At 19.3% G+C, this 10,831-nt stretch overlaps 2 protein-coding genes across 2 annotated transcripts; one reads left to right on the top strand and one right to left on the bottom strand.

Annotated features, from left to right (window-relative positions):
• Positions 1-431: 431 nt before the first annotated feature.
• PRSY57_0217600 (pre-mRNA-processing protein 45, putative) lies at positions 432-2,137 on the top strand (the record flags this gene model as incomplete). The annotated part of the gene is made up of 2 exons (XM_012905610.2): positions 432-448; positions 706-2,137. 2 exons carry the CDS (start codon positions 432-434, stop codon positions 2,135-2,137), a joined length of 1,449 nt encoding a protein of 482 aa, XP_012761064.2.
• Positions 2,138-3,154: 1,017 nt separating this feature from the next.
• Positions 3,155-10,315, bottom strand: PRSY57_0217500 (hypothetical protein; the record flags this gene model as incomplete). The annotated part of the gene is made up of 1 exon (XM_012905609.2): positions 3,155-10,315. One exon carries the CDS (start codon positions 10,313-10,315, stop codon positions 3,155-3,157), a length of 7,161 nt encoding a protein of 2,386 aa, XP_012761063.2.
• Positions 10,316-10,831: the final 516 nt, after the last annotated feature.

The following is a 10,831-nucleotide window of genomic DNA, read 5'->3' as shown; positions in this document are numbered from 1 at the left end:
ATATAAATAAAAAATATTTTTTTTATTTATTTATTTATAAATTTATATTTTTTTTTATTTTTTTTTTTTTTTTTTTTTTTTTTTTTTTTTTTACTCATATAAAAATAAAATATATATTTTTATGTATAGAAAACATTACATTTTTAAAAGTATATAAAAAAAAATAATATGAATATGTTAATTTAAAATTTTTCTTCCCTTTCATCAATTTATTGTTTTTATATTTTTTTACATATAATATATATATATATATATATATATATATGTATATTTTAACTTGTAATATATTTAAATTACCATATTTCATAATGACAGAACATTAATTTGACAAAAAAGTGGAAGGAAAAAAAAAAAAAAGTAATAAAAAAAAATCAATTAAATAGGATTAAAATAATTGTCATAAAAAAAATTATATATACTTGAAAAGGCAAATGACTGATTTTTTAAGGTATGAATAAAATGAATATAATATATATATATATATATATATTTAACCTAAGATATATATGTTTTTTCATATAATAGTTAATATAATATGAATAAAATATATTAATTTATTTATTTATTTAAATAAATGTACTATTATTTATATTAAATAACATTTTATGTTATGATAAATTATATATGCTGGCCTATATTTATATCAAGATTATATTCATATATATATATATATATATGTGGGAAATTTTTTTTTTTATTTTATAGGAATATTCCTAAACCTAAAAAGAAGGCGTATGATGACGAAAACGAGTTGCATGATTTTAAAGAAAGTAATAACTCCATAAAAAAAAAAGAAGAAATAAAAAAAAAGAATCAATGCTATGATTATTTAAAAAGAAGACATTTAAGAATTACATGTAATGAAGATTTCCAAGGGGGAGGAGCGTATCCCGAAATTCATATGAATCAGTATCCGAATAATATTGGATTAAAGAGTGATACTAAGAATAATATTGTTTTAAAATATATTGACGAAAATAACAACGTAAAATATGATAATTTAATTAATCAACAAATACATATATATAACAATGAAATAGATAAGATTGAACCTAATGAAAGAATAAATAAATTAAGAAAAAAAAAAATTTTATCAGACACAAAAGATAGAGAAGAAAAATACAATGAACCTACTTACAAACCTAATAATGATGAAGAGAATGAGATTATTGAAAATACCAAAAGGAATATTGAAAGTATATTAAATGAAAAATTAAATAAAAGTAATATTGTTAATAAAAAAGAAGAAAAATATTATAGATATATACCGCAAAATAAATTAAATAATAATCTTGAAGAAAGAATTATAAAAGTTGTAGAAAAAGGAACAGATCCTTTAGATGTATCCAAATTTAAACATAAAAAATTACCAAATATAAAAAACTCACCAGATTATCCTATACTTAGATCACCTACAAGGAAATTAAATAAAGAAGAAGAAAATGATTGGAAAATACCACCTTGTGTTTCAAATTGGAAAAATAATAAAGGATATAATATTCCTTTAGATAAAAGAATACAAAGCGATAATAAAAAATTAAATAATGTTGTAGTAAATGAAAACTTTGCTCACCTTAGTGAATATTTATATGTTGCTGAGAAAAAAGCAAGAGAAGAAATACAAATACGTAATAGTGTTATGAAACAGAAAAAATTAAAAGAAAAAGAAGAAAAAGAAAATGTACTAAAAAATCTAGCTATACAAGCAAGAAAAGAAAAAGGTCTTGCACATAGCTCACTCATCAATGATAGAAAGAGAGAAATCGAAAGAGAATACAAAATAGAAAAAAATCTTAAAAAAATGAAAAATTATGAAAATAGATATGTAGAAGAACAAATTGCTCTTAATAAAGTTAATGTTAGTAAAAATAATAATATTCATGATATAAGTTTATTCAATATTAATGAACAAAATAATGTAACAACTACACAAGATGATGATACTTATCAAATTTATGATTCAGCTCTTTTCAATAATAAAAATAATGCTAATATATATAAATTCTCAAGTGAAAGATTAAGAAAAAATGTTCAAAAAATCGAAACACGAGATACTATGCAACCTGTCAAATATATTAAGGATATATCCGACCCATTCGGTCTCGACAGTTTATTATCCCAAGCAAAAAAAAAATAAAATAAAATATATATAATATATATAATATATATATATATATATATATATATATATATATATGTATGCTTTTTTATTTATATATTTGCCTTATTTTTTAATTTTTTTGTTATATAAAAAATATTTATATTTTTATTTATAATTTTATTTATATTTTTATTTATATTTTTATTTTTATGTTTAATATAATATATAGATATCTAAAATGTTTAATTATTTATTTATAATCTTTTTTTTTTTTTTTTTCATATGTTTAAAAAATTTTAAAAATTAACATAATTTGCCTAAAATAATTTTTCGTTGTTTAAAATAGGAAAATTAACCACCAAAACAAAAAAAAAATATAATATAAATAAAATAATATATTACAAATATATACTATAATTTAATAATATAAAATATAACATAATCAAAACATTAAAATGAATACGTTTTACAAAATGAGCATATTATAAAATAATCATAAAATAAACACACATATATAAATAATATATTCACATATAGAAGTAAAATGAACACATTTTTTTTTGGAAATATAATTAAAAGGATTAAAAAATTTTAAAAATATATATATATTATATATATATATATATATATATTATTAAACAATTTAATTAAAAGCGTACCAAAAAAAAAAAAAAAATAATAAAATAAATAATAATAAATTATAAAATAATATAAATACTTGATAACTTCAAAAATAACATTATGTTAAACAAATTATTAATACACAAAATACATACATACATACATACATATATATATATATATATATAATAAGAGAAAATCACAAATTATTTTTTTTTATAACACAGCAAATTATAAATATATATAAAAAAAATGAATTTTTTTTAATTTTATTTTTATTTTATTTTTTTTTTATTTTATTTTTATTTTTTTTTTATTTTTTTTTAATTTTTTTTTATTTTTTTTTTAATTTTTTATTTATTTTTTTTTTATTTTATTTTATTTTTTTTTTATTTTTTTTTTATTTTTTTTTATTTTATTTTTTTTTTTTTTCTAAAAACCAAAATAACCAGATAAACTCAAGCTGTTATCCAGATTTTTAAAAGTTTTAAAAAAATTAGAAATGCGCGAAAAATTATCCAGTTCATCTGACATTTGATCAAAAATATTATCAAATTCTTTACTACCATGATCTACATTATTTAAATAATAATCGTTTGAACAATTATATGTATCACTCTCATCTGATGAAGAATATATCCAAAAATTAGAATGTGTATATATGTGTTCGTATGGGGTTCCTTTTAATATATCATTATTAATAGCATCTATGATATTTTTATTTAAATTTATTTTATTTTTTAAATTAATAATTTTTACAACAGTTCTTTTTAAATTTAATGGCAAACTTATGCTTCTTTTTAATTTCTCTTTATTATTTCTTTGTTTATTTATTTTTCTAATACGATTCTTTCTTTTTATTATATGATCGCTATTTACATTGTCTTCTTTCTTATTATTATAATCAATGTTTTGTCTTACATCTATATTACCCTTTTCATAATTATTAATATCCATATCAATACTTGAAGTGCTATTCTTCTTGATTTTTTTCATTTTTTTTTGTTCATCCTTTTTTCTTAATTTTTCATTTGTTTTCTCATTTTTAATTAACTCCTTTGAAATACCATTTGCATGCACGGACTCTTTATTCATGATATTCTTATCAACCATTGTACCTAATTTATTATCATCATTATTATTGAGTACACATGTTTGAGATTTCACATAAGGCATACTATAATATGTATAACATAAAACAAGCAAATTACAAAACTTAAATAAATCAAATGGATTACCATTAACATATATTACAGCATATTCAATCGATGCGAGAAAAGTTGATATGTCCACTTTTTTTTTTTTCTTATTTATATTTGTTAAATATATTAAAGATTCAAAAACTGTAAGTAATTTAATATATATTGTATAAATTCTTTTGTATAAATATATTCCAACGTTTAAATATTCTACGAATAACCATAAATGAGCATCGCTCCTACCTAAATCATAAATTTTTTTTATAACTTTTTCTTCAGAACCTTCTAAAGCTATTTTAAATAGTTTCCTCATAGAATATACATTCTTAACAAAATATGTTTTATATTTATCATACAACTTATCTTCAATATTTGTTTTTAAGTCCTCAACAAAATCACTATCATTACCTTCTAAATATCTTAATCTTTTCTTTCTTACATATTCAGATTTAGATAAAATAACAGAATTATTTCCATCATTATTTGATCCTTCAAATAATCTTCTAGGTGTCCCTTTTCCGGTGCTTGAAGTAGGATAATTCAAGTTCTCATCACCATAAAGATTCTTATTACTATAAATATTATTAACTCCATTATTCGTTGGTTTCTTTATATGTTCACATAAGTCATAAAAATGTGGTTGCATTCTTTTATTATTATCTATATCATAATCATTCACATCAGATGCACTATCCATAAACGTCTCATCAATATTTGAAGAAAACATAGGATTGTTTAACAAATTAATTTCTTTGCTCTTTTGTAACATACTTCTACTATACAAAGTCATATCATTATTATTATTATTATGATAATTATAATTATTGTGGGTATGTCTATATATATTCCCATATGTATCAGCATATCCATTTTTAATAGGTTCCTTCATATTTTCTCTTATATCTTCAACCCTATTATTATACACAATATCAACATCATTATTCTTCCTATATTGTATATTTTCATGGTTTCCCTTTATATCTCCTCCTTGTTCGATATGTAAATTAATATAGGGAACCTTCATATCCTTATATTTCTTTTTATATGTATTTTTTCTTCTTTTTAAAAATTTATATTTTGTGTTCTCACAAAAATTTAATGTAAAAACAAACTTCAATAAAAATAAAATATCCCTATAATATATATATATATAATATAAATGATAAAATATTTCCTTTTTCTTTTTCTTATTTATATCAAATATTTTATATCTATTCGATTGATAAAAGTCCTCAATTTTTGAAATCAATGTAAAATCATAATTAAAAATAATCAAGTTCTCGAATTTATAAAAATATTTATTATAATCTATATTATCCTTATTATTTATATGATCAAACACATTATCGTTCTTATCCAATAATGTGTATTTAAAAAATTGACACTCATTCATATTATTTAAATTACGGAAAAAATATTCATTGTTAATATCAAAATTTATAATTCCATCATTATACATATCGTTTCTATATAATTCCTTTTTTATTTCATTTGTTCCATTATTTTCTATAAACTTAAAATTATTATTAACATTCTTATCATTATCATTTTGAAGGCATTCCATATCTTTATTATTATTTTCCTTTTCTGTCTTTTCATTCTTAATTTTATTATACATATTAAGTTCTCTTTTATCATTATCTATTGTATAATTATTTTCTATAAAATTTTCTTCTATTTTATTTTCAACATTTTCATTTCTTTCTATGGTTTTGTCATTTTTTTTTTTTTTTTTTTTATCTAGCCAAATTCCAGAAAATGTTTTGGCTAGCTTATTTGTTGCAATATAATTGTTAGAGGTAGTTTTCAAATCCTTTGAATTCCATTTTCTAAAAATGTTTCTATTTTTTTCTTTTGTAGATATATTACCATAATTTGTAAGATTACCTTTGTTGTCTCTACTACAAATATTATTACTATCATTATTATTGTTAATATTATCATTATTATTGTTAATATTATCATTATTATTGTTAATATTATCATTATTATTGTTAATATTATTATTATTATTTTTTTTAATATTATTATTAGTAGTAGTATTTTTCCCTGTAGAATCATCCTTTGAGGATATCTTATTTTCCTCTCGAGATAATCTCCGGGCCCTCAGGAGGTAATCCCTATATTGCATATTCATCAGTGAAAAGAAACTCTTGTAATATACATTCGAATATAAATAAACATACAAAAACAAATAAGCATCATTCAAATCATCAATATTTAAATTCATATAGTTATAATAATTATATCTATTAATTTTGGTTATCTTATTATTAAAATTTTTTATTTCACTTATAATATAAATAAAATTTTTATATATACTACTATATTTTAAATAATGTTTTATAGGTTTTACATCTTGAACATTATTCGATATGAATAAAGATGACGATTTTCTTTCCTTTTCATACATTATTTTATTTTTATTCTTATTCTTATAATATTTACTATTATTATTATTATTATTATTATTATTATGGGAATTATCATAATGATGATTATAATGATTATCATTAGTTTGATTGTTATTATAATGATCACCACGTGTGTTAAACATATTACTATTATTTACATATTTGTTATTATAATAATTTTTATTCATTATATTATCATGTTCTTTCATATGTACAGGGAAAAAAATCACCTTTGTTATACACCTTTTAACATATTCTTTAAAAAATATTTCTTTTAATACTTCAATCATTATCGTTATATTTTTTTTTAAAAATTTTCTATCAATTTTTAATATATTATCATTCAAAAAAATTTCTTTAAAGAAAAATAATATAATATCTGTTTTTAGTTTAGGATAAAAATATATATATCTATCGATTTTCAAATATGCATTATTTTTTAAAAACTCTATAATTTTATCATATTTCATATCATAAGTATTAACTAAGATATCCAATTCATTCATATCTTCTTTTGAAGAATATTGCTTTTCTATATCTTCAAAATTTTTATTATTTAATAAAAAATTATACACTATTTTTTCTAAATTATGTGCATAAAAATTTTCGGAATAATATTTGCTCATAATATTTATTAACGTTATAGAAAAATTATAAAAATTTTGTACATTATAATTATGTTTATTAAACTGTAAAAATATATCATTATTTATTTTTAAATATAATTCAATTTCAAAAGAATTCATATTCATATAATTTAAATTCTTAAATTTTATTCTTATTAAATTCATTAAATGAATATTACTATCTTTATTTATATATCTATTCTTATTTCTATTTTTAGAAAATTTATTCATATTTCTCCTTTGTAATTTCTCTTTCTTTTCTTTCTTTTCATTTTTCCGTTTTTCTATTTTCTCATTCATTTGTCTTTTCATATTGGCAAAACTAGCAACAATTGATGTACTTATAAAATCTTTTTCGCTTACACCCACACAACTATTCGTATTATTATTAAAAAGATTATTATTATTATTATTATTATTATTATTTTTATTTTTTTTTTTTTTATTCTTTTCGTTAGTAGTTTTGTTTTTATCTCCGTCATCCTGGTTATCATTATTATCGTCATACTCTTCCTCTTCCTCATCGTCATCCTCTTCTTCATATTCTTCTCCTTCTCCTTCATCTTCATCTTCATATTCCTCCTCTTCATACTTATCATCTATCGTCTCATTTTTTCTTAAAAAAGTAAAGTATCTCTTAACAAATGTATAGTAATCAAATATTTTCCTCTCCAGAATATCCTTCAAGTTTTCAATCAAAAATAAATAATCCTTCTCTATCCACAAGTTGTTTATATACTTATGAAATATATTCTTGACACAAATAAAAAGAAAAAGTATATGATTATATTTTATTAGGTGAGGACTAATGACACTATTATTTTTATTACCTATACCTACATAATCAGAATCAAACGGAGATACCTTAATAATACGTTCTGTTCTAGTATTTGGACACCCAAAATCTTTTTTCTTGGTACTAAAAAAACCATCTATGCATTTTTTATTTCGAAAGTTTACAAATATATTACTAGATAAATACATAGGTATATTACAAGATGCAATAATTGCACTAATTAAATCATTATCATCATAAAAATTATTTATATTTAATTTTTTGTAATAAGGTAATATTTGTGTTATACCTACAAACACATTTCCTATACGATTATTTAAATATATATAACTATCCTCATATAAATATTTATTTAATTCTATATTTAATATATTTTCAAGCTTCTGATAACATCCATGCTTATACACATTACTAATAATATTCTCTATTAAAAAGTAACACTTATTTACACTTAACCCTACACTCAAACAACATGCACAAATACTACCAGCTGACGAACCAGCAATACTAGTATGCATATTTAATATATTCTTTTCTATTAATAAACTACTTACACCTAAATGATAAGGTATTAATAAACCAGCAGGTGAAAAGGATATACCTAAATTCATAGGATCCGCTTTCTCTTTCGCGTCATCTAACAACACCTTCTCATTATGTATATTATTATGTATGTTATTATTATGTTGTTTTATCATTCCCTTTCTCTTTACATAATTCTTATAAAACACCTTAGACAAAGTATTCTTTATATTAAAAGAGTACGATGTATCATACTTTTTGTTACCATCATTTTCCGTATCATTATTCTTATCTACCATGATTTCCACTTCTTTTTTATTATTTTTTTTTCCTCTTATCTCATCATTAATCACATTATTAACAATGGAAGAATTATCATAAGAACCATTAACAGATACAAAATTATCATTATTATTGTTATTATGTTTGTTATTATGTTTGTTATTATGTTTGTTTTTGTTTTTATTTTTTATTTTTTTTTTATAACCATTATTATTATTATTATTATTATTATTATTATTATCATCATCATCATCATCAACATTTTCAGTAGCACAAATATTAAGATCCTTTTTTTCAACATCATTAAATTTATTCTTATAATCACAATCAAGTTTTCTCTTATCATTCACATCTTCCATGATGCCATTTTCTGTACCATCATCCTTATTAATTTTTTTTTTTTTTTTTTTAATCAATTCTTCATTATCATCTTTTTGTACTTTTTTCATTTTTTCCTTTTTCATCTCTTTTATCTCATCAGCAATATCATCATACATATGCATCTTCTTATTCTTTAACAAACATTTCCCTCTAATTCTCGATCGTGTCGTCCCTAATCTAACACCGTGTGATATAAAGTTACTTGTGCTATTATATCCTTTCTTCTTTCTTTTTTTTCTCTCCTTGACATCTCTCAAATAATTTTTTAACATTTTAAATTCTTCTGCCTCCATATTTAAAAAGCTATTATCATGAGTAGGCACCGAGCACCCATCGACCTTAGTTATGTTATTATTAACAGAATCATTATTATGTATTATTAGCTCTTGTTTAACATTCATATTAGTATCTTTACTTATCATATTATTAAACATATTACTATCATTTCTTTCTCTCTTTAATTTAATGTTAGAAGATATATTTGCTTTATGTTTTATTTTTCCCTTGACACCCAGGGGACATGAAGCCATATATCCTCTTTTATTATATAAAACGTTTGTGGTGTTTAAGAAAGGACATTTTGTTTTTTTAATAATAGGATAATTTTTCTTATCAATGTGATATAAATAATTCCTTATACAAGTATGCATATCATTAGATGAAATATATTTTTTGGATGTCTTAATTTTTTTATATATATATTTTACATTAGATATATCCTTAAGGGATGATTTTTTTTTATTAATTAATTCATTATCATTATTTTTATTTAATATATCTTTCAGATGTAGAAAGAAAAAATAGAAAGAAATAAAATTAGCAATTTCTATTTTACATTTTGTAGTATCATTTAAAAAATTAATGATATATTTATTATTATATATTAATATTTCATTCACATTTCTTGTATTCTTTATTTTATTTATATTATCTCTTACAATATTTTTATTTTTTAAATTATTATCTGCATTCCTTTCATCTCCATCCTTTTGTTCAATAATATTTAAAACTTTATTATTACTCACGTCATTTAAATTAAAAAGATTTTTAAAATAATTTTCATAAAAAAATATATTCACAAAGCTTTCATCTACTAATTCTTTATTTTTTATATCATCATCCTCATTTAATATGACATTCTTTTTTTTATCACGATTTATAAAATTATTATTATTTCTAACAATATTGTTATTATTATTATTACTATTATTATTATTATCACTATTATTACTATTATTACTATTACTATTACTATTATCGATATTAATAAATTTTTTATTTTTTATATTTTTATTTTCTTCAGCAGACTCGATATTTATAAAACTTTTATCATACTCTTTGTGACTTATATCTTTTCTGTTCGTATTACCCATTTAATTTAGATATAAAAAAATATAAATTTTGTTTTTTAATTATGGATGATTATATATATATATATATATATATATAATATATATGTGTGTGTATATATGTATATATTCCTAAACCTTCATGAGAACGTGTATAAATGTAAAAAGCTAGTATAAAAAATAATATGATTTATGATCATATATTTCTAACACTTCACACGTATATACTTAATTATCCCTTCGTGTTATTATATATAATAATATGCATGTTTTATTATTAATACATACATACATATATATATTATATATATATATATATATATATATATGTTTCTTTTATTTTCCACCACGGTATAATAAAATGACTATTACTATAAATTATTGATTAGTTTTATGAAAAAAAAAAAAAAAAAAAAAAAAAAAAAAAAAAATTTTTAATTTTTAATTTTAATATTATTAATTAATATAATATATATTTTTTTTTTTTTTTTTTTTTTTTTTTTTTATTTTTTTTATTTTTTAATATTATTTTTTTTTTTT

This window comes from Plasmodium reichenowi, chromosome 2 (genome assembly GCF_001601855.1).
Source record: "Plasmodium reichenowi strain SY57 chromosome 2, whole genome shotgun sequence".
NCBI classification, from domain to species: domain Eukaryota; phylum Apicomplexa; class Aconoidasida; order Haemosporida; family Plasmodiidae; genus Plasmodium; species Plasmodium reichenowi.
The sequence above is the reverse complement of the archived record's forward strand: the minus strand, read 5'-3'. Positions and strand labels throughout refer to the sequence as shown.